This window comes from Heptranchias perlo, chromosome 19, assembly GCF_035084215.1.
Source record: "Heptranchias perlo isolate sHepPer1 chromosome 19, sHepPer1.hap1, whole genome shotgun sequence".
In the NCBI taxonomy this organism is placed as follows: Eukaryota; Metazoa; Chordata; class Chondrichthyes; order Hexanchiformes; family Hexanchidae; genus Heptranchias; species Heptranchias perlo.
The window spans coordinates 4,073,374-4,098,195 of record NC_090343.1 but is presented as its reverse complement, the minus strand read 5'-3'; the positions used below and the strand labels follow the sequence as shown (position 1 = coordinate 4,098,195).

General features: G+C 45.5%; 1 protein-coding gene across 2 annotated transcripts; it reads right to left on the bottom strand.

Annotated features, from left to right (window-relative positions):
• Positions 1–1,039: 1,039 nt before the first annotated feature.
• Positions 1,040–24,280, bottom strand: LOC137335087 (14-3-3 protein beta/alpha-1-like). 2 transcript variants are annotated; one of them, XM_068000191.1, is made up of 6 exons: positions 24,170–24,280; positions 11,692–11,993; positions 7,458–7,581; positions 5,603–5,766; positions 4,519–4,614; positions 1,040–3,298 (listed from the first exon to the last, which is right to left on the bottom strand). In XM_068000191.1, the coding sequence occupies exons 2-6, from the start codon at positions 11,983–11,985 to the stop codon at positions 3,242–3,244; spliced, it is 735 nt and encodes a 244-aa protein (XP_067856292.1). In that variant the 5' UTR covers positions 11,986–11,993; positions 24,170–24,280; the 3' UTR covers positions 1,040–3,241. The 2 variants fall into 2 exon arrangements, with proteins under 2 accessions (XP_067856292.1, XP_067856293.1); XM_068000192.1 differs by lacking the exon at positions 24,170–24,280 and adding an exon at positions 19,592–19,656.
• Positions 24,281–24,822: the final 542 nt, after the last annotated feature.

Sequence of the window (24,822 nt, the reverse complement as noted above, 5' to 3'; positions counted from 1 at the left end):
CATCTATAGTTAGAATAATAGAATCTTACAGCACAGAAGGCGGCCTTCGGCCCATCGTCCCTGTGCCGGCTCCTTGAAAGATCCACCCAATTAGTCCCACTCCCCCCACATAGCCCTGCAAGTTTTTCCTTTTCAAGTATTTACCCAATTTCCTTTTGAAAGTTACTGTTGGATCTGCTTCCACCGCCCTTTCAGGCAGCGCATTCCAGATCTTAACTCACTGTGTAAAAGAAATTCTCATCTCCCCCCTGGTTCTTTTGCCAATTATCTTAAATCTGTGTCCATTGGTTATTGACCCACCTGCCAGTGGAAACAGATTCTCCCTGTCTACTCTATCAAAACCCCTGATAATTTTGAACACCTCTATTAAATCTCCCCTTAACCTTCTCTATTCTAAGGAGAACAACCCCAGCTTCACCAGTCTCTCCACATAACTGAAGTCCCTCATCTCTGGTACCATTCTAGTAAATCTCCTCTGCACCTTCTCCATGGTTTATTTATCACGTGAAATTCCAGCCATCACATATCAGAACCACAACTGAGAGGTTATACCTGTCAGGAAAGATTGAGCAGGCAGGGGCTCTTTTCTTTAGAACAAAGACTGAGGGGTGACCTGATAGACATCTTTAAGGTTATGAAAGGGTTTGATGGGGTAGACGTGGAGAAGATGTTTCCATTTGCAAGGGAGACCAGGACTAGGGGCCATAAATATAAGATAGTCACTAATAAATCCAATAGTGAATTCACGAGAAGCTTCTTCACCCAGAGTGGTTAGAATGTGGAACTCGCTACAAGGAGTAGTTGAGGTGAATAGCATTGGTGCATTTAAGGGGAAGCTAGATAAACACATGAGGGAGAAAGGAATATAAGGATACGTTGATGGGGTGGGAGGAAGCTTTTGTGTAGCATAAACACCGGCATAGAACTGTTGGGCCGAATGGCCTGTTTTTGTGCTGTGCATTCTATATATCTTCCCCTAGGGATCAGTGGTCAACATTAAGTTCCCCAATGAGACATCACAAGACAACAACCACACAAATTACCCGATAAAACTTTTATTTTCATTTTGAACTGTCTTGTACATGTTCTGGATTTATTTTCTCGCTGTCCATTTAAAAAGACTTACACAAATCTAATCATACATCAATAACCAAGTTTTCTTTAATATCTTTTGCACTACTGTTACACAATCACGTGCGTGCTACAACGGTCACAGAAGCGACTGGAGGCAGAATACTGGTCAGTGAAAACGAAGCAGGAAGGCAGCTACGAGATTATACAGACGGGAGTCCGCTTCACGTTCACTACCAGAGGTCATTAAGAGTTCAACTGCACGTTCGTTCAGCTGAAAGTAATTTCAATTTTTTTTTCAGTGCGCGAAGTGTTTTTCAGTGGACACACAGATGAGTTGCACATCCGTGGAATGTAATTTTTTAAAAAAAACAGGAAACACACTGACCATTTTTCTACAATTCCCGCCCCAGACCTTTTCCTTTGTTTCAGAATAGTGTCAGTTTTTTTCCCCCAGCTGTGCAGATTAGCAGCCGTGTTAACAGACAACTATCAGCTCACTCAGGGGCCACATTCCTAGAACCTACTGGACCACGTTACTACACTGAGCAGCGCATGGCCGAGAGTAAGCTCATCATTCAGACACTGACAGTCTGCATTTACCGTTCAGAGAAGAAGTCAACTAAAGTTACAGTGGTCCTGTTGAAATTCATACTTGGGCACAAACCGTATTTTAACTGGGCTGCCAGAGGGAGAGGTTGATTCAGACTGCATCATTGAAGTCTGCACACATTTTCATGTCATATTCGTTCGTGCTCGTGGGTCTAACTTTGGGAAACTTTTAAAAACAGCACTGCTCAGAGGCAAAGAAACTACTAAATGAAATGGCATCATGCAGATCCCCAAAAAGGGTCCACGGTTTTACAGGCAGAAAGTTACAGGGAAAGGTCTGGACTTGTGCAATACATCAGCTGAAGAAACTTAATAGTTTAATATCAAAATACCTCATATGCACTTATTCAAATACTGATTAGAATTAAAACAGGATAGTTGGGGGACAGGGGTTGCTGAAGGTACCAGTTATTACGCCACGTGATTGAACTTTGTGCAAGTACAATATCAAAAATATCAGGAAAATTTTGATGCACGTGTATGCAAGACAGGGAAGAGTAACACAGTTGCTGCAACCACGCAGCAGTCCCCGTTCTGGTGATACGATTTCAACTCTAACTGGGAATGTAGGGGAAAAAAACCACCCAGGGCAGAATGAACGGAGAGAGCAGAGCTAATCGAGCACTGCTCCACACGCCGGGTACAGAACATTAACATAGCCAGGACTCGGAAACTGGTTAGTGCCCTACAATTGCCTGTGTGGGAGAAAAAGGGGGAAAAAAAAAAGTGTTTGAGTTTTAGACAGAACTGCACCGACACCTGCAGGACAAACACTGGCGAAATCAGCATTCAGGTCTTGTAAAAGGTGGCCCCAATATTAAGGCTGCCTGACGAGATAGAAGTCCACCATTTTCTTTCCTGTCGATTCCCATGATTACTGGAGAAGCCGCCCCACCTCCCAAAGCTACAGCATCTGAGCATTCATCCGCATAGCACTGACTGCACCCAGCGACACTACCTCCACGAGAGCGTGCTCACAAAGCAGGAACGGAGGGTACGGAGAATGGGATCACCATCGGAAGCATGCAATAAGGCAAAAGGAGTGAGAAATGCAAACCGCAGGTTACTTAAGGAGGGGCAGCCGCAAAGCAGGAACAATTAAGGATTGCCATCCAGGGGCAACCAATTTAACAAGCCCCCCCCCGCGAGTCCTTCACCTAGTCGTCCTCGGAGAATGCAATTCCTGCACCTTCCTCTCCCCCATCAACACGAACACGGGCTAGGTTTGGTGTCTAAAGAAATTCCGACCTGTCTGCCAGTTGGTTTATCATCAAGCTATCCACATGAAGCCAACAATTGCAACAAGCAGCGCAGTTTAGAGCCACTGCTGGTCAGACTCTTCCCTTCCGAGTGCCCGTCAGTGCATCAGAATGCAGCATGCTGGTGTGAAGCTCGGTGCAGGTGATCCTGGGGTCAAGGGGCTGTGGTGTGCATTGCCTAAAAGAATGTTGGAGAAGAGTAAGAGGAGGAAAAAAAGAGAGGACAGTGGAGCAGTTTGGCCAGGCAGGAGCAGGTGAAAGTGAATAAATGGAAAAGTTGGAAGTGTAGCAGGTGGTTTTTAGTTCTCCCCCTCGCCAGCCTCCCCTTCGTCTCCCTGGTTGTCTGATGTCCATAACTGCAGAAAAAGGAAAAAAAAACACACAAAAAACGAGTAAAAAGTCAAAGAATGCTCATTACAACCAAACATTGGTAAGAACAGTTTTCTATTTAAAAAAAGTTTGTAACATCTCAATCAAGAAAATAATAATTTCAGAATACTGATGGGTAGTTTCAGAAGTAATACACAAAATGGACGTCATTGCGCTGGAACATAGGAACAGGAAGTGGTCATACATTGGTTAGCCATGGCAGCTCTATCTTTTTAATCCCAATTCCCTGCCCTTCATATCCTTACTATCCCTCAAACACCTCGACTGACTTTTCATCCTCGGGCTCTTAAGATTCTGGCTTCTTGTTCTAGACTCTTCCTCCAATTCCCTTCACCTCAATCAGATACCCTCCTAACCCAATCCAATATATATAATCCAACTTTTACTAAGTGCATCATAGTTTCACTCTATCCCACCTACCGTTCTGGTAAATCATTGGTGAACTTTCTTCAAGGTCAATATATCCTTCCTTACATTCTCTGGATTACTAGTCCAGTAACATAACCACTGCGCTACTATACCCACGCAATATTTAATACTATATGCTAAACAAGGTCTGACCAGCGCTCTGTATAACTGCAGTAGACCCTTCTTGTTTTACATTCTAAACCTCCTTAATATCTTTCCTCCCCCCACTACCAGCTAGCTTTTGTTCATCTACGGTAATTCTGCCCACTCACCTAATCTACTGTGAAGAGTGCAGAAAATTGCAAATGGACATAGATTAGGTGAGTGGGCAGACTGATAGCAGATGCAGTTTAATGTAGTGTGGTGTACTTCAGATGTAGAATGTCGATGAACAAACGGTAGCTTGTAGTGGGGGAGGGGGGGGAAGAAAGAAAGCTAAAGAGATGAACAGGGGGTTTAGAATGGAAAAGCAAGAAGGGTCTACTGCCGTTATACAGAGCACTGGACAGAGCTGCTTGAAAACAGACTGTTATAAAATGCTCAGAATCATTGGCGTGAAAGTAGGTGATGATTTAGCTCACTGACAGTATTTTTTTAAAAATTCGTTCATGGGGATGTGGATGTCGCTGGCAAGGCCAGCATTTCACACTCGTCAATTGGAAAGCTTAAGAAAACCGATTTAAATAGAAAATGCACTAATGGCAATTTTTTTTTAAAAATAAAAGGGACTGCAATTTAATTTAATCTTCGGAAGTTTTTCCCTTTCAGTGATACATACAGTTAAATTGTCCCGTAGTAACTGCATAATCAACGTGCTGTCTTTGTACGAATCGTCAGCCAACGTGTCCAGCTCTGCAATTGCGTCATCGAATGCCTGCAAATAGAAGGCAGCGGTGAGGTTCATTCGTTCAATGCACAACAAGCTGCTCTGCATCTCACAGTCAGCCAGTTAAAACACCTGTTATGGTGATGCCGTGGCCCAGAAAACTGCCTAGGCTGTCAGCTCTGGAACCAAATGCAGGTTTCAGCCTGAAACTGCCCCGGCAATCCAGTAAAAAACACGTCGACCAGGAACCCAAGCAAAAAGGTAGGAAATACCCTCCCCAGTTCCAAACCCAAAATATGTAGCTTCTCTTCCACTGCTTCCTCACAAGACTTCCTCCGGCCCGACAATCACAAGAACCCCCTTCTTGCTGCAAGCTCGGTATCCAGGAATGAGCAGAGTGCAAAATCCCTTATTCACTTGCATTCACCTCTAACGTGCCAGCCAGGAGGATCAGCTAATGCTTCCACGGCTGATCCACAACTTACCAGCCCTCTCAAAAAAAACAAACAGTGGCTTCACGCAGCAGAAAGGGCTGAGTATGTTGCTCACTGAACCCGCTGGCCCTCCGCTGCCGGGCGAGCAGTGGCTCCCACTCCAGCTAGACGGGGAACTTAGGAGAGATGAACGCTGGCCGTTAAATGAGCTCGCCACTCAAAGACCCTGTCAGTAGCCCTGGTGACCAAGGTGAGCTGCAGACCTGCCCCTCCCCAATGCAACAGCAAAGGCTGTAGTGGTGGACAGCCTGTTGGTACCTCTCTTCCTCTCAGACCCAGAAGCACATCTCCCAGCAATAATCTGCACTATCTGGAAAAGAAGGCAGAAATGTAAGGTGAGGGAGTGGAAGAGAATAAAAATACACCCTACATTTTTTTTTGTAAAAAATGAATGAAACAAAATGAATCCTAACGATATCGTCTACTCAAACCCCAATTAGGAGCAGGGGACAAGATGAGATCTGCAGGCAGCTTACAATGTTGGCACCAGTGCATGGATTCAGCCACACCGCGAATGACGCCTTTGTTTTTTTTAAACTCACTGCCTTTGCCAGGTGACACGCCTCTTCTGGAGAGTTCAGGATTTCGTAGTAGAACACAGAGAAGTTGAGAGCGAGACCAAGTCGGATGGGATGTGTTGTCTCCATTTTGGCCTTACTGATTTCAAACGCCTCCTGGTAGGCCTGCTGTGCGTTATCCACCGTAGCTTCAAAAGGAAGAGGGGAGAAATTGCTGGTGATATACACTTGTGCACACAAATAACAACTTGCATTTATACAGTGCCTTTAATGTAGTAAAACGTCCCAAGGCGCTTCACAGGAGCGATCAAACAAAATTCAACACTAAGCCACATAAGGAGATATTAGGACAGGTGAACAAAAGCTCGGACAAAGAGGTAGGTTTTAAGGAGCATCTTAATGGAGAGAGAGATAAAGAGATGGAGAGGTTTAGGGAGGGAATTCAGGGCATAGGGCCTAGGCAGCTGAAGGCACGGCCGCCAATGGTGGAGTGATTAAAATCGGGGATGCGCAAGAGGCCAGATTTGGAGGAGCGTAGAGATCTTGGAGGGTTGTAGGAGGTTACAGAGATAGGGAGGGGCAAGGCCATGGAGGGATTTGAAAAAAAAGCATGAGAATTTTAAAAATCGAGGTGTTCCCGGACCGGAAGCCAACGTAGGTCCGTGAGCACAGGGGCGACGGGAGAACGGGACATGGTGCAAGTTAGATTACGGGCAGAGATTTGGATGAGCTCAAGTTTATGGAGGGTGGAAGATGGGAGGCCGGCCAGGAGAGCATTCGAATAGTCAAGTCTAGAGGTAACAAAGGCATGGACAAGGGTTTCAGCAGATGAGCTGGGCTGGGGGCAAAGGCTGGCGATGTTAGAGGTGGAGGTACAAATCAAGAGTAACAAAGTTTCATTTACAAATTACAACCCACTCACTGCATACAGAAACCACTGCTGCAACAGATGACTCTCTAACATAGAATCTAAAACACAAACAGGCCATTCGGCTCAACTGGTCTTTGCTGGTGTTTGTGCTCCACATGAGCCTCCTCCATCTCACTATCAGCATATCTTTCTATTCCTTTCTCTCTTATTTAACTTCCCCTTAAAAAGCATCTATACTATTCGCCTCAACTACTCCTTGTGGTAGCAAGTTCCACATTCTAACAGTGAGTAGAATCTCACACTTCAAGAACTGGTGGGAGTTGTAAACACACTTGATTGTAAACAAAGGGTATCCTTAAGAAAAGTCACAGATCTGGGGACCTGCCAACGTTGACTAGTCTGAATTATAAAATTGAACTCGTCCCTTTGAGTCTTTTAGTGGCCTGTAAACGTATATCGGGGCCTTTGGAAAAAAGCCGGGCTTTTTGCCAAGATCAGATGCTTTCAGGAAATAATAAAAACATAATTTTAAAAAATTCATTCACTGATTAAGAAGTAGAGTGAAGAAAAGTGATGTGTAGACTTGTTTTGGATGGAAATTACAGGGTGATTATTCAGCGCTTTTTAGGAAATAATTTTGTTTTTTGGAATGGATTTGTAAATTTACCAAAACAAGAGAGGGCAATAAGAAAATGGAACTGCATACATAAACCCTTAAAAATTTTAACAGCTAAGATTGTCTTCCAAAAATACAAACATTAAGTTTGCCGTAAGTCCTTCGAGCTGTGTTTTTGGGTTCCCATCTGAGATAGGAGTAATCTTGTGGGTACATGTCTTTGCAATGATTCCAAATCTTGAACGATTCATGGACCCGCAGATGGGGACCCAGAAGAACAGTTTGTTCGACTTGCGGGGGAATCCTGTAGGTAAAATAACAAACTCCAACGATGTTCTGGGGGGGGGAGGCGTAAAGAGTTGGTCTATAAGTGATCAAATTTCCAAACACACCTTTCTTTTTGTCCCCAACTGCAACCTCGGAGAGGTATCTGTAGTAATCTCCCTTCATCTTCAGATAGAAGACTTTACTCTCAGCCACTGTTGCATTGGCAATAAGGTACTTGTCCAGGAGTCCCTGAATGAAAACGAAAAGATAGTAAACAAAGACATCAGATAATGTACAAAAACACCAGCCCTGGCATCAGCGTTATTTAGAGTATGGGTGTCAAGGCACTATACCAAAAAAACAAAAACTATACTAATAAAACTTCTTATTTGCCTCTTCCACCAGCAAACCTGTAAGCACCAGTATTTTTTTTTAATATACGTTTGTTTTTAGTGGGTATGGACAATGCGGACATGTTGCATTCATTGCTTGTCCCTACTTGCCATAAGCAGGTGTCATCTAGGACGGCCAATTGAATGGTTTGCAAGGCCAGTTCAGAGTGCAACAAGAGTCAACCGTGTAGCATGAACCAGGTAAAGGTGGCAGGTTCATTTCAGAGTTTGGAGGAAGCAATTATCACAATCCATCAATGATTTGCTCCCTCTTTCTTCCCTCCTCCCATAGTACATTAGATTTAGAAAGAAAACAACCACCACAGATCCACTTTATTTTATATACTTGCATGTTCAAGATAGAGGCTATCAGATTTTGAATTAAAATACTATGCAGATCATTGAGAGTCTTGAACTGTATAACACTAGCCATCTAATTACGCCTTTTTACAAAAACAATCCTATAAGGCCACCCCTTTGGAAGGAATGCAGTCAGGTGGTAAGGAGGTAACATTCCTTCAATTAGATAGACGGCCTTTATTGGTCCACTAATGTTACCACTTCAGGTAGTTTGTTTTTGCAACTTTCCTTCAGCACAGTGCTTTAATTGGCAGGTGCGTTGAGAGTGTCATTCTGGGCTGCAGCTTCAGGACTGAAGTAGAGGGACAGCTAGCAGCGTAGCTCAGTCTGCACCCCAGGGATAAGGAAGCTGACAGCTACAGTAAAGGTGGAACATCTTCTGGTGCCTCCCAGATTTGGTCATTATCAATTGGTTTAGTTTATGGATAGTTTGTTAGATGAAGAACGTTACCAGATGACCAATGTGCACGAATATTATACTATGTGTTGCTTTGTAGAATTTCTTACATAATAGCTATTACGCACTCATTTAGTATACGAGTTGTATTGCTGTGTAATCTACGTTTATCTAAAGCAACTTGCCTAAAAATTACCCAACCATCAACGAGGCCCCATGCAGGGCCCGAGGGGATGGTAGTGAAGGCTGTCATCATTTGAAGATAACCAAGACCTTACAAAGTAGGCAATCTTATTTTACACTTTCAGGCACCCATCACATACTATAGCAGTCATACCAAAGTAGATTCAGGAGCAGGAAGACTCTAGCAGGGAGGCCACACACCTGCTGCCAAAGATCTGCTGGAAAAAAGATGTCTTGGCTGTTGGCCAAATTTAAACAACAGCTTGCATTTATATAGCGCCTTTAACGCAGTAAAACGTCCCAAGGTGCTTCACAGGAGCGTTACCAGACAAAATTTGACACTCAGCTGCGTAAAGAGATATTAGGACAGGTGACCAAAAGCTTGGTCACAGAGGTAGGTTGTAAAGAGGGGTTTAGGGTGGAAATTCCAGAGCTTCAGCCTAGACAGCTGAAGGCCGGCAAAGTAAATCGGGGATGCGCAAGAGGCCAGAATTGGAGGAGCGCAGAGATCTTGGAGGGTTGTAGGGCTGGAAGAGGGTACAGAGATAGGGAGTGGGCAAGGCCATGGAGGGATCTGAACACGAGGATGAGGATTTTAAAATGGAGGTGTTGCCGGACCGGGGACCATTATAGGTCAGTGAGCACAGGGGGTGATGGATGAACGGGACTTAGTAACAGTAATGTGTGGTAAATGTGAGAGGTTCTCCACGCAGTTGCTCTACAGACACGGTCAATGCAAATCATAGGAGACTGGGCAGTCACCAGAGAATGAGTAGAATGACTCTTAACTGGACTTCTTGGATGCTCACTGACTAAATGGAAGAGACACTTCCTTAGCAGTTTCGTTATCTGCTGGTTTCCCAAACAGTTACCCAAGATCACTTTCCTGCATGACCCAACAAACTGCTGGGACTTCCTAAAGTTTGAACATTAAAAACAAAATACTTTGCACTCGTCTACAGCGAAACCTATGATTCTCATCCAGTTGATGGAGACGTCGAATAAAAGAGGGCAAATTAATGCCCTGACTCAAACAAAACTGCAGGAACCGAGAGGTACACTTATCCTCATTTCTACTCAAACAGGGACAACCAAGGCCTGCAGCCTACCAGCCCTGTAAGCTAAAGCTAAGACTACTAATGGTGCTGTCTCTCAAGTAAGTAATTTCAAATTATACATTGAGTTTAAGGATAACATCCAGGTTAGGAAACAAGGGAGATTTACCTGGATATAATCTCCACATAGCTCCTTAGAGCAGAGGTTAAGGGGAGATTTAGAGGTATTCAAAATCATGAAGGGTTTTGAAAGAGTAAATACGGAGAAACTGTTTCCATTGGCAGAAGGGTCAGTAACCAGAGGACACAGATTTAAGGTAATTGGCAAAAGAACCAGAGGCGACATGCGGAAACTTTTTTTGCACAGCAAGTAGTTATGATCTGGAATGCGCTGCCTGAAACGGTGGTGGAAGCAGTTTCAATAATAACTTTCAAAACGGAATTGGAAAAATACTTGAAAAGGAAACATTTGCAGGGCAATGGGACTAATTGGATAGCTCTTTCAAAGAGCCGGCACAGGCGTGATAGGCCGTTTGGCCTCCTCCTGTGCTGTACCATTCTATGATAAAGGGAAACACAAAGGGACGAGAACCTACTGGACCTGACGCTAATGACCGATGAAAGATCATGATTGCAGTCGCATGTATTCAATTAGAACTGAGCGTTAGCCTCTTCTCAAGTGCTGCAGCTATTCTCGGTAGGCACGACAGACCTAGATGCTCGCCACTGCAGTTTGGCTGGTCAGAGGACATTTCTCCAGAACCAAGTACAATCTTCATCGCAGACGAGGGAAGATCCAGATCTGGAAGCCGACGCCACACATTAATCATAGCATCAGCCGAATGCCATTCCAGCTGTGGATGCTGAATCCAATCCTGCCTACGGAATAGAGGGTTGCAGGATTTGCTCATCACTCGGCACCATGGCCGATGGGCCCCTTAGCCAGTACTATAACCCCTTGACTACTGCATCGGTAAAAGGCGGCCCTGGCCAACAGATTAGGCTGCAGTAAAGGTGCTGAGCTAACTTGCTGGGAGCTCACTGGCATCCAATGCTTACTTATTCTGTTTATTGGGGTTTGATTTGATCATACATCTCGCAACGGGAATATGGCAGAGTGAAAGATCTTATACAGCTCCTTCCCTGCAATTCAAGCTTAACGAGGTGCAAGGAAGTTTAGTTTTTATTAGGCTACAGAATACATTGCTCACAGGCTCTGAACGATAAAAATCAGATTTCACCCAGAAAGCACTCTGAATAGCTTAGACACTATAGCCATAGAAACAAGAAAGCCACATTTGAGACACTCGATCCCAATTAGCGCCAGGTCCCAACACAAAGCTAGAGTGTTTAGCTGAGTCCCGAGCTCCATCAATTGGGGGGGAATAATTGCATTGTAAGCAGCAAGTCAGCATGGAGAAATAAACAGATTAACATGTAACTAAATAACCACCCCCAAGTTTACTACCATCAAGATATGACATGGATTTGATTTTCAGAACCAATTAAACTGGAAAATGAGAAAGCCCACTCCTAAAACAAAAACCCCACAAGTATGCATTACAGTAGGATAATGCATTGGTGAAGGTACAACAGCTTGCACATGCAATTTACCACACGGTGAGTTCCTGATTTCAACTATTCCACTTCGTGTGTGTGTGTGTGAGAGAGAGAGAGAGAGAGAGAGAGAGAGAGAGAGAGAGAGAGAGAGAGAGAGAGAGATTCCAACTTGCTGCGTAAAATCCTCATCTCCTTCCCTGGTTCTTTATCCAATCATCTTAAACCTGTGTCCTCTGGTTACCGACCCTCCTGCCAGTGGAAACGGTTTCTGAAACAGATACTGAAGGAGGCGTGAGAGGCCCACATGCCTCTCAACCTTGAACATGGACATTTACACAACAGGGAGAAAGAAAAAAAGAGAATAGCACCCTCGACAACCAATCCCTATCCCACAGCAAGCGCAGGGTCTTACCAACACATCGTTGCAGATATCCTGAAGTTCTTTCTCTATCTTCTCTCGGTAGTCTTTTGCTATCTGCTGCTTCTTTTGGTCGGTTTCGGTTTTCTGCTCGATGCTGGAGATGACACGCCAGGATGACCGGCGTGCTCCAACTACGTTCTTGTAGGCCACGGAGAGCAGGTTCCGCTCCTCGTTTGAGAGTTCATCGCCTTTCTCTGTGACGGCTTTCATCGCGGCCGCCATGTCGTCATAGTGCTCGGCCTGCTCAGCGAGCTTCGCTTTGTGGACCAGCTCAACTTTATCCATCTTCAGGACTGCACGGACACAAGAGGTTATCTTTAATAAACCACACCTTGGAGGACTGTGCACAGTTCTGGTCTCCTTATTACAAAAAGAATATCGATGCACTGGAGAAGGTGCAAAAAAAGATTTACTAAGACGATACCAGAACTGAGAGGTTATAACTATCAGGAAAGACTGAACAGGCTGGGCCTGTTTTCTCTAGAAAAGAGAAGGTTGAGTGGTGACCTGATAGAGGTCTTGAAAATTATGAAGGGGTTTAGTAAGGTAGACGTGGAGAAGATGTTTCCACTTGTGGGGGAATCCAAAACTAGGGGTCATAAATATAAGAAAGACACTAATAAATCTAATAGGGAATTCAGGAGAAACTTCTTTACCCAGAGAGTGGTTAGAATGTGGAACTCACTACCACAAGGAGTAGTTAAGGCGACTTGCACCAATGCATTTAAGGGGAAGCTAGATAAACACACGAGGGAGAAAGAATAAAAGGATATCCTGATAGGGTTAGATGAAGAGGGGTGGGAGGAGGCTCGTGTGGAGCATAAACACCGGCACAGACCAGTTGGGCCGAATAGCCTGTTTCTGTTCTGCACATTCTATATAATTCTATGTAAAACTATACAGGATTAGGCAGAGGGACCAATTAGCCCATGCAAAAAATTCTGATTTTAAGGCTTTATATCTTTTAAGAATATAATTTTACATGTTATTTCCTATTCATTATTTCCAAGCTAACAATCACTGTCATGCTTGCTCACATAAGTTACAGTCATTTGCCGTGACTGGTATAGACATCAGATACTTCTACAGCTTTGTAGATTTCACATCTCTTTTTTGCAGTAACGGAGTTGTTTTAATAACACTTTTAGCCATTAATTGGTGTAGTTAAATCCATGCTGTCACCGAACACAACAAACAGCTGCAAATGAATAAAGGCCGCCTCCACGTATTGTACTGGGGCATTGAGCAGAGATAATAGGACTGAAGCATCATACGATCCAGCTTATTAGCCCTCCAATTGTATACTGACCCCACACAATTGCTAAATAAAGTATTAGATACAAATACAATGCTGAAAAGAAGCAAGCACAGTTAATGCAGAAAGGCAAGAAAAATCCAAAAAACGGAACAAAAGCTGTTTTTATATCAGGGTTGGTGGGGCTGTAGTCCCCTGATGGGGTTAGTGAGTCAGATTTCGAGAGCTTGGTCTTATTTTTGTAATCTAATACAGAGGAGCAGCTTTGTCAAAGGTCACAAATGGCCCCTGGGCTGTTTTATGAGCAAAACTAATTTGAGTCCCATTACTATCTCCTAAACTGAAATATTATCTCACTCAATTCCACCTGCCAACACAAAATAAAGAAACCTATTGTTTTTTGATCTAGGAGTCCATGTTGTGCTTCTATTGGCTCAATACACTGAATGAATTGCAAAAACATACCTGTTAGCAGCAGAGACGATGCACAGAAGTCTGGGACAGTTTAAAAACAAGTCAAGAAAAGGATGAAGCAGCTAGAAATATTTAATGAGCCGGAAATATTACAGCCTTGGTCCAAACACGGACAAAAGAGCTGAATTCCAGAGGTGAGGTGAGAGTGACTGCCCTTGACATCAAGGCAGCATTTGACACAGCGTGACACCAAGGAGCCCCAGTAAAATTGAAGTCAATAGGAATCAGGGGGAAAACTCTCCAGTGGCTGGAGTCATACCAAGCACAAAGGAAAATGGTAGTGGTTGTTGGAGGCCAATCACCTCAGTCCCAGGACATTGCTGCAGGAGTTCCTCAGGGCAGTGTCCTAGGCCCAACCACCTTCAGCTGCTTCATCAATGACCTTCCCTCCATCATAAGGTCAGAAATGGGAATGTTCACTGATGAATGCAGTGTTCAGTTCCATTCGCAACCCCTCAGATAATAAAGCAGTCCGAGCCCGCATGCACCAAGACCTGGACAACATCCAAGCTTGGGCTGATAAGTGGCAAATAACATTCGCGCCAGACAAGTGCCAGGCAATGACCATCTCCAACAAGAGAGAGTCTAATCACCTCCCCTTGACATTCAACGGCATTACCATCGCCGAATCCCCCACCATCAACATCCTGGGGGTCACCATTGACCAGAAACTTAACTGGACCAGCCATATAAATACTGTGGCTACAAGAGCAGGTCAGAGGCTGGGTATTCTGCGGCGAGTGACTCACCTCCCGACTCTCCAAAGCCTTTCCACCATCTACAAGGCACAAGTCAGAAGTGTGATGGAATACTCTCCACTTGCCTGGATGAGTGCAGCTCCAACACTCAAGAAGCTCGACACCATCCAGGACAAGGCAGCCCGCTTGATTGGCACCTCATCTACCACCCTGAACATTCACTCCCTTCACCACCGGCGCACTGTGGCTGCAGTGTGTACCATCCACAGGATGCACTGCAGCAACTCGCCAAGGCTTCTTCGACAGCACCTCCCAAACCCGCGAACTCTACCACCTAGAACATGGGACCACCACCACCTGCACGTTCCCCTCCAAGTCACACACCATCCCGACTTGGAAATATATCGCTGTTCCTTCATCGTCACTGGGTCAAAATCCTGGAACTCCCTTCCTAACAGCACTGTGGGAGAACCTTCACCACACAATTAGGGATGGGCAATAAATGCCGGCCTCGCCAGTGACGCCCACATCCCATGAACGAATAAAAAAAAGGGGGTCTGCAGGGTCACAACAAAAAGGACAGGTTGCCATAAGAAAGTATATGCAAACAGAAAGGACCCAAAAAACCCATTACACTGTTTGAAGAAGAGGAATTGTCTTGGGGTCCTAGCCAACATTTATCCCTCAACCAACACCACCAGAAAACTGGAGATTCCCCTCATTGCTGTCCATGGGATGTTGCTGTGCACAAATTAGCTGCCACCTTTGCCAAAGCAATACTTCAAACGTAATTCGTCAGCTGTGAAGCACTTTGGGACAAACATGAAAGGCTCGATATAAATGCAAGCTTTCTTGCTTCAAGCTAAGGGGGGGTGGGGGCTTTAACCAATTCAATATAAATTATGAATGTCCCAGTGGTTTAAGATCCAAGTTAGTGGATATAATTCAGGATTGCTTTCTGACTTAGCCTGTTAGGGATGCCTTAGGATGGTAACCCACATCTCAGCCTGGAAATGGCAAGTGACCCTGATAGCAAACAGGGGATAGAAGTAAACTCACCCTTGGGCAACAGTGACTACAACAAGATTAAATAATGGGATAAGCCATCACAGCAATACAACTTTAAAAGGGACCAGCTTCAACATTACAAGGGAAGAGCTTGTGTAAATATACTGGGGCAGGGGTAGTGGTTCAACAAAACTTCAGTTGAGGACAAACACAATATCTACAGGGTAAGTATATAGCAAGGTCGCAGAAGTGAAGTTTAAAGAAGCAAGACTAAACAGATAAGACAATATAAAAAGAAATAAGAAAACAAATTCTGCAAAGGCTGTTGGAATAAAAGTAACGGAAACTGCTGGGATGAGTAAAGAAGCCTCCCAATAAATAATTTAGAAAGCAGTCAGAGGGGTAAAAGAGGAAACCAGAAATCAGCACAGCTGAAGGAGATAGGAGTTCACATAGTAGGAGGTTCCTCAACTAAACCTAATGATTTTGATATCAATTATGTAGACATCCTATGCAGGCTCTAAGCCAGTAAATCCCCAGGGGCAGATTATATCTGGAAAAAGCAGCCATGGAATTGCAGAAAGATTTAGACAATATGTACAAGTGGGCAAAACTCGGGCAGATGAAATTCAAGACAAATAAGAGCAGGGTTTTTGCACATTGGGAGGGGGAAAAAAACGGGGAACATTCTCATTTGGGCAAACTTCAGGAAAGATATATTGACCTAGGAAGGGGTACAATGCAGATTCGCCAGAATGATACCAGGGCTTAAAGGTTTAACTTAGGACAGGTTGCATAAACTTGGCTTGTATTCCTGAGTCTAGAAGGTTGAGGGATGATCTAATCGAGGTCTTTAAAATGGTAAAGGGATTCGATAGGGTAGATAAAGAGAAATTGTTTCCCCTCGTGGGAAATCCAGAATAAGAGGGCACAATCTTAAAATTAGAGCTAGGCCATTCCGGAGTGAAATCAGGAAGCCTTTCATCTGAAAAAGTGTAGTAGAATTCTGGAATTCTCTTCCCCCAAAAGGCTGTGGACGCTGGGAAATTGAAATTGTCACGACTGAGATTGATAGATTTTTTTTAGTTAAGGGTATCTAGGGATACCCAATGAGCCTGTTCCACCATTCAATCAGATCGGATAGGAATTTGTAATGCACAAAGTTAAGTGCAATCAGACATAAGATTTGTAATATATTTTGTGGCCATAGAGCATTTGGGTCAGAACAATGGATACTAAGTGAAGTATTGGTAGCCATCAGGCCTGTCACTGGTGCTTATAATGGTGGGAACCAGTTAAAGGCACATTTATATTGCTGCACTTGGTTTAATGCGAGTGATGATATATAGGCCTCCTCGTGCCATTCTCCCCAGTTTACATTTCCACCTGCTGCCCATCTCCATCAGACCCGAACTACTAGCAAGCCTGGTGAATCTGGCGGCGGTTTACGAGATCCACAAAAGAAGTGGGTCACTAGAGGGAGAAGTCACCAGTGAAGTGGGGGAGTAGGTCTAGCTGGATTGCTCTTGCAGAGAGCCAGCACAGCTCGACGGGCCGAATGGCCTCCTTCTGTGCTGTAACCATTCTATGATTCTAACAGTTGGGCAATTTATATTTCTAAATGCAGCCAATGCGGAGAGAAACTTGTGTGTGCCATCACCTGCAGTTTGGTGCTATAAAAGTCATCACTCCGCAATGATAGAACTTACCGACTCAGGTGCAGCTTTTCCCCCACCCATAGTGCGTTGGTGTAATATGCCAAGTAACAACACTGCTTGAGCAATTCTGACATTAAACTTTAACTCTGCTCTCACATGGGCTCCAGGTGCTTTCCACAGGTAGAAATGATGCCACTAAACTTTCTTTCACCACTCTATTGTTCCACGATTTTTTAAAAAACTCCTGAAGATTGACGTTTTGCTGGGATACAGATCAACGGACACAGACCATTCTTCGCTGCCTGACCTACATGGCCATCATTCAAGTGCGAACCTCGACAGTGAGGGGTGACCGGCTATTTGACTCTGGGGGGCTTCTCAGCCAAGCCCAATCTTGCCCTCACCCAACATACATAGGTATACACTTCCAGCAGGGCCCCCCCTGGATAGTGAGCAGGAACTCTGGTTGGCTTTTGCTTCCTAACCCAGTCACAGAGGCCAATCTCTAGCTAACTCAATACAGAGCAAGGTTTGAATTCAGAAGCTTCCTGATTTACGTAGCGTAGCTGAACACCGGGTAAACTTGCTGAGCCACTGTCAGAGCCCGTTTTCCCACTTTCCTAATGATTTGCAGCTTCTATTTTTGTTTTAGCTCAAGTATGAGCAGCCTCTTTTTTAGATTACATTCTTTTATAATTTTTTTTTAATATCCAGATTGATTGGTCACTTCAGTCATTAGTAAGATGCTTCCATTAGGGTGGGGCACTTTTATTCTGATAGCGCTGTGCCAAGAGACAGAAAGCAGGATCACACCTATGACTCACCACATGAAGAGTGCCAGGTGTTTAGGGAGGTGCCGAGTTAAAGTCGAGCATGGCTTCCCCACATTCAGCGGGGAAAATTTAAATTAACATTAAGTTTGAAGGGGGAAGAGGGCAGTAAGCTACCCCTTGATAGCAGACTGTCTTCATCTCTAAACCTGGGTTTGAATCCATACCAAACTGTTGGCACAAAAGTTACTTTTCATAGAATCATACAGCAGAGAAGGAGGCCATTCAGCCCATCATTGCCTGTGCCGGCTCCTTGAAAGAGCTATTCAATTAGTCCCACTCCCCTGCACGTACCCCACAGCCCTGCAATTTTTTCCTTTTTAAGTATTTATCCAATTCCCTTTTGAAAGTTATTATTGAATCTGCTTCCATCACCCTTTCAGGCGGTGCAATCCAAATCATCATAACTCGTTGCGTAAAATAAATTCCCATCCCCCCTCTGCTTCTTCTGCCAATTATCTTAAATCTGTGTCCTCTGGTTACCAACCCTCCTGCCAGTGGAAACTTTTGTCTGTTGCCTGAGAGTATGCTATGTGAAATAAGCTTGTGGCAGACCCAACTCAGCTTCTACTGAGGACTGGCCCACAGCACAAAGTTACACCTAAGTGAATTTTACTCCTATCGAGAGAGAGTGCACTGTGGTATCAGGCAAACAAGAATTCTACAGGTGTAGATCTCAGTAGCTTGGTGATGATGGGGTACGTGCATGTCAATACGTGGAAGACCAAAAGAAACCTGGGAATGCGGGAAGCAGGACTTTGTGCCCAAATGGGAATGTTCCATTGCACAGCACTGCCACTAGTAAGCACAAATTCACAAAATACAAGTTTGTAATGTTAAATGAAATCAAGAGTCACCCTGTAGTATTCAGCCATCATCTTAGAACAGGATAAGAGTAGTGCACTAATACTGTACAATCGCCATGAAGTAATACAGCAGTGTACAGTACTTTTACACAAGTCTCGGCAGGAGCTGAGCCAGACTCAAACTTTCACCACTCTGCACCAGAGAATTTATTCCCATGACCTCTCCCCAACCACAATGAATTCTCAGTCTTAGTGAAGGGGAGGTGGTGAAGAAAAGCCACAGGAAGCACAACAATTTTCATTTATATAGCGCCTTTAACATAGTAAAACGTCCCAAGGCGCTTCACAGGAGCGATTATCAAACAGTATTTGACGCCAAGCCTTATAAGGGGATATTAGGACAGGTAGAGATAGGTTTTAAGGAGTGTCTTAAAAGAGGGACAGAGAGATAGAGAAGCAGAGAGGTTTAAGGAGGGAATTCCAGAGCTTAGGGCCTAGGCAGGTGAAGGCACGGCCGCCAATGGTGCAGCTATGAAAATCGGGGATGCGCAAGAAGCCAGAATCGGAGGAGCGCAGAGATCTCGGAGGGCTGTAGGAGGTTACAGAGGCAGGGAGGGGCGAGGCCATGAAGGGATCTGAAAACAAAGATGAGAATTTCAAAATCGAAGCATTGCTAGACTGGGAGCCAATGTAGGTCAGCGAGCACGGGGGTGATGGGTGAACGGAACATGGTGCGAGTTAGGATGTGGTCAGCAGAGTTTTGGATAAGCTCAGGTTTACGGACAGGTTTCAACGTAGCACCAGAGATAATTAGGAAGTGGTTGCCTAGCGATGGGAAGACCCACAACCATGAGAAATACAAAAACTGAGGGTCTTGTTATAAGACCAGAAATAGTTAATATTCCACCAATTTAACAGATCCTAACTTAGCTATAGCAACACCATTCTGAAACTGGTTCTTGCAATAAAGAATATTTGCTCTTCACACTAGAAAATTACAAAAAGGGAAAAAAAAATCTGATTTTCTGATGTTACAATTTGAGAGTTTGTCGAAGCCAGTGATCCAACACTCTGCCACTAAATGTACCAGCATTCATCCCTCAGTTTAAGGTCACTACCATCATGCTGCCTAACCATTTAGAATCCTCGACAACCCTCTTACCTACTCATTAACTTGCAATGATGTCTACGTAGGTAAAGCTTCAGCTCTCTTCACTTGATCAGCAACCTGTTCGCTGGGCAAAATGAGAAAGGAGATGCTTCTCCCACAAGCAGGAACACAAAAGCACTTAGCTTATGATGCAACTTGTTTCATTAAACTGGTTTGACCGGTACTCCCACTCGGAGTAAACAAGTCGCTACAACTCCTGTAAGGCTCAGAATTACAAATGAGAACCCACCAGCAGCTCAGAAGCAAAGCACCCAGCATGCTGCTTTTGGGGAGCTAAATATTTGCACTCAGGCTGGACCTTGCTCTCCCTATGGCTCAGTACCATTTGAGGTGCACTTTGCTGTACTTATTCCTGCCTGCATCAACTCCTCGATTAAACAAACTGCTTAAATTGCTCAAACTGATCAGGTCAGTCACTGTAGTGCTGTGAACCAATAAGAGGCACTTTTATATTGCTGAACTAGTTTCTTGATATTGAAGCATTGAAAAAAGTGCAAAGATTTACAAGGAAGTTACCAGAATCGAGAGGATGCAACAAACTGGAAAGATTGAGGAATCTGGGATTTTTTTTCTGGAAAAACAGAAGGCTAAGAGAAGACCCAATAGAGATCTTTAAAATTATGAAGTGGTTCGATAGGGTGGATGTGGAGAAACTGTTTGCACTTGTAGGCGAGTCTAGAACAAGGGGTCGTAAAGATAGTGACTAACAGACCAAATAGAGAATTTAGGAGGAATTTCTTTAGAGTGGTGAGAACGTGGAACTCGCTGCCAAATGGAGTGGTTGAAGCAGATTAGCATTGCTGTATTTAAGGGGAGGCTTGATGCACACAGAGAATCATAGAAAGATTACAAGCACGGAAGGAGGCCATTCGGCACGTCGAGTCCGTGCCGGCTCTATGCAAGAGCAATCCAGCTAGTCCCACTCCTCCACCCTATCCCCGTAGCCCTGCAAATGGGGGAGAAGGGAAGAGAGGGATACGGGGGCAGAGGGGAAAAGAGGTAATTAGAGCGGGAGGAGGTTTGTGTGGAGTACAAACATCAGCATAGACCAGTTGGGCTGAATGGCCTGATTCTGCGCTGTAAATTCTATGTAATTCAACAGCAGATGACCAATTATCCCTATATAGTCTACCTGATAATTAATTTAAAATATTTAAATTATCCAATAATTTGAATTTGGCAACAAAATAACAGTGGAAATTAATGCTACAATAATTCAAATTATCTGATAATTTAATTTTAACAACTTTGAATAAACAATCCTTACAGAGCCAATCTCTCCCAGAACCCATTATCTGGATTGATTCCACTCGGTATTGCCTGTATTATCCTTCATTGAACTATACAGTCCTTTATTGACTCTATTCTATTTATTAGCTATTTATTTGCTGTCAGCCATGATTCAGTGGTTGCATTCTCCTCAGAGTCAGAAGGTTGGGGGTTCAAGCCCTACTCCAGTACTTGAGCACATAATCTAGGCTGACACTCCAGTGCAGTACTGAGGGAGTGCTGCACTGTCGGAGGTGCCATCTTTCAAATTAAATGTTAAAGCAAGGCCCCGTTTGGCCTCCCTGGTGGAGGGAAACAATCTCATTGAGTTATCCTGGTGTCCTGGCCAAAACTTGCCCCACAACCAACACCACCAAAACAGATTAACTACTCATTGCTGTCTGTGGGATCTTACTGTGTGCAAATTGGCTGCCGTGATTCCTACATCACAACTGTGATTACACTTCAAAAGTACCTCATTGGTATAAAGCGCTTTGGGATGGCCTGAGGTCATGAAAGGCGCTATATAAATGCAAGTCTTTCTTTCTTTCCTTCTCATTTTACTGTGCTATTACAACAGTATCCTATGTTATCGTATTACTACTTCAGTCTCTTCCTTCTTAATGCCTTCTCCTATATTACTCCCTACTGCTAATGCCTCGCCCCATGTCGCGGGGCTACTACTCCAGCCTCGCCCCATGTCGCGGGGCTACTACTCCAGCCTCGCCCCATGTCGCGGGGCTACTACTCCAGCCTCGCCCCATGTCGCGGGGCTACTACTCCAGCCTCGCCCCATGTCGCGGGGCTACTACTCCAGCCTCGCCCCATGTCGCGGGGCTACTACTCCAGCCTCGCCCCATGTCGCGGGGCTACTACTCCAGCCTCGCCCCCTGTCGCGGGGCTACTACTCCAGCCTCGCCCCCTGTCGCGGGGCTACTACTCCAGCCTCACCCCATGTCGCGGGGCTACTACTCCAGCCTGACCCCATGTCGCGGGGCTACTACTCCAGGCTTCCTTTCTAACTGCACCATCACACTAGTGTTACTGTTGTCTATCTCCGTGTTACTAGGCTGCTAATCCACTCTCTCCTGTAGTTACTGTGCTATTAGGTTAGTCATCCCATATTACTGCACTATTATTCCAGTCTCAGTGCTGTTATCGGAGTCTCATTAACACTACTGTGCTGTTACTCCAGTCTAGCTCCGTTTTTACGACATCACACCAGTTTCCAGTCTCATTACCCTATTATGCCGGTCTCATCCGGTGCTACCACTCCTGCTATTCTAGTCTCCCCAGAGCTACTGCACTATTCCCGTGGTACTGTTATTATTCTAGTCTCAATCTCCATTTCTGTGCCATTACTGCACTCTCCTCATGGGTGACTACAGTAAGTGCAACAAAGATTTTTTTTTGCACATTTAATGCAATCTCACCTTGCATTCTTTTCCTAATACATCACTCTTCCCAATGTTCCTACACAATTACTATTGTCACCCAATTTTATTGTGCTATTGCTCCTGTCTCCCTTGTTACTACAGTATTACTCCAGTCTCTGATATTAATGCACCATTACTCCAGTGTACCCATGTCACTGGAGTGCTCCAAACTCTCGTGTTCCTGCGTTAATCCAGTCTCTCTCAATATTACTGAAGTGTATTACTGCATTAATACTCCACCCATCACCAAGTTGCTGCATTCCTCCAGTCTTTGTAGGCAGTGGCACTATTACTCCAATCTACCCCAATGTTTCTGGACTGTTATTCCACTCTCCTTATGTTATTGCACTATTACTCAACCGTTTCCCTGTTATTTCCTTATCACTCTAGTCTCTCCTCACTTCTCCGATGTTTGCCTGTTACTCCAATAATGCATTTACTGAAGTCTCTCCACAACATCCAGGCTTGGGCTCATAAGTGGCAAGTAACATTTGCACCAGACAAGTGCCAGGCAATGACCATCTCCAACAAGAGTGCGTCTAACCACCTCCCCTTGACATTCAACGGCATTACCATTGCCGAATCCCCCACCATCAACATCCTGGGGGTCACCATTGACCAGAAACTTAACTGGACCAGCCACATAAATACTGTGGCGACAAGAGCAGGTCAGAGGCTGGGTATTCTGCGGCGAGTGACTCACCTCCTGACTCCCCAAAGCCTTTCCACCATCAACAAGGCACAAGTCAGGAGTGTGATGGAATACTCTCCACTCGCCTGGATGAGTGCAGCTCCAACAACATTTAAGAAGCTCAATACCATCCATAACAAAACAGCTCGCTTGATTGCACCCCATCCACCACCCTAAACATTCACTCCCTTCACCACCGGCGCACAGTGGCTGCAGTGTGTACCATCTACAGGATACACTGCAGCAACTCGCCAAGGCTTCTTCGACAGCACCTCCCAAACCCGCGACCTCTACCACCTAGAAGGACAAGGGCAGCAGGCACATGGGAACAACACCACCTGCACGTTCCCCTTCAAGTCACACACCATCCTGAATTGGAAATATATCGCCGTTCCTTCATAGTCACTGGGTCAAAAATCCTGGAACTCCCTTCCTAACAGCACTGTGGGAGAACCGTCACCACACGGACTGCAGCGGTTCAAGAAGGCGGCTCACCACCACCTTCTCAAGGGGCAATTAGGGATGGGCAATAAATGCTGGCCTTGCCAGTGATGCCCACATCCCATGAACGAATAAAAAAAATTATTCCTTTATTACTCAGGTCTCTCCCAGTTACTCTCCATTACTCCAGTCTTTGCCTATTACTCCAGTCTCATTATTCCAATGTTTTCCTGTGACTCTGGCCTCTCCCACTTCCTCCCCTATGACTCTAATCTCTGCCCTTTCCTCTCATATTACTCTAGTCTTTCCTTGTTACTCCATTATTTCATCCTCTGTTACTCCCTCATTACTCTGGTCTCTACTTGTTATTACTCGCCTCTATTACTCAAGTCAGTTAGTCCATTACTCTGATCTGCCTGCGACTCCCATCTCACTGCGACTCCCATATGACTCCCATCTCATTGCGACTCCCATCTCACTGCGACTCCCATATTACTCCCATCTCACTCCAGTCACTGCCTTATTACTCCGGTGTCTGCGCTGCAAGTTTGCTCCGGAGGTGAGCGACCGCCCGTGTGTTGCTCCCAGCCCGCGGGCCCCGTCACGCCGCTGCCGTTTCGTCCCGCTCCGCGGCCCTGCTGTACACGCTTCGACCGGAGCCACTCACTCTCTCCCCTCCCCCCGCCCCGGTCCCCGGCCGTGCCCAGCCCCCCGGGCCCGCCTCTCACTCACGGTATCCCCGGTCGCTGTCGCTCTCTTCACTCGGTCTCCACAGCCGCTCGCTTCCGCTCCTCCTCCTTCCTTTCCCCCCCCCCCCTCGGGGTCGCCCAGGCAACGGCTCGAAACGGGGTCTCCGGGAGGATTCGCAAGGACCGTGACGTCACCGTTGCTGCGGCAACGAGCCAGCCGCCGCCGGAGCGCGCCTGCGCACTGGGGACAGGCGGGCAGGGCAGGGCGCTGCCTCCAGCGGCGGAGTGAATGAGAGGCCTCGGACCGGGCGGCGGCGGCGGCGGGGGGCGCGGTTCCGTGCATCTGGCACTGGGCCCCACCGCAGGGAACACCCAACCGCCTGTGGCTAAGTCAAGGCCCATGAGAGTGGGCTGGAAGGCCCGAAGGTTACCGCGCGTGTCCAGTGAAGGCGACGCCCTAATGTGCAGCCTCCTGTAGTTGAACAGCCGTTAATTCTGTGGCCTTCAGATGAAGCAAAGTTGGGGGGGGGGTGGAGGAATGGGGCAATTGTAGCAGGGCCCGCAGACATAATCCAGGCCCCATTTTTAAGTCGTAGGCGGCAGCCGAGGCTCAGCGGGTAGCGCTCTCGCCTCTGAGTCAGAAGGTTGTGGGTTCAAGCCCCCCCCCCCCCCCCCCGAGACTTGAGCGCAAAATCT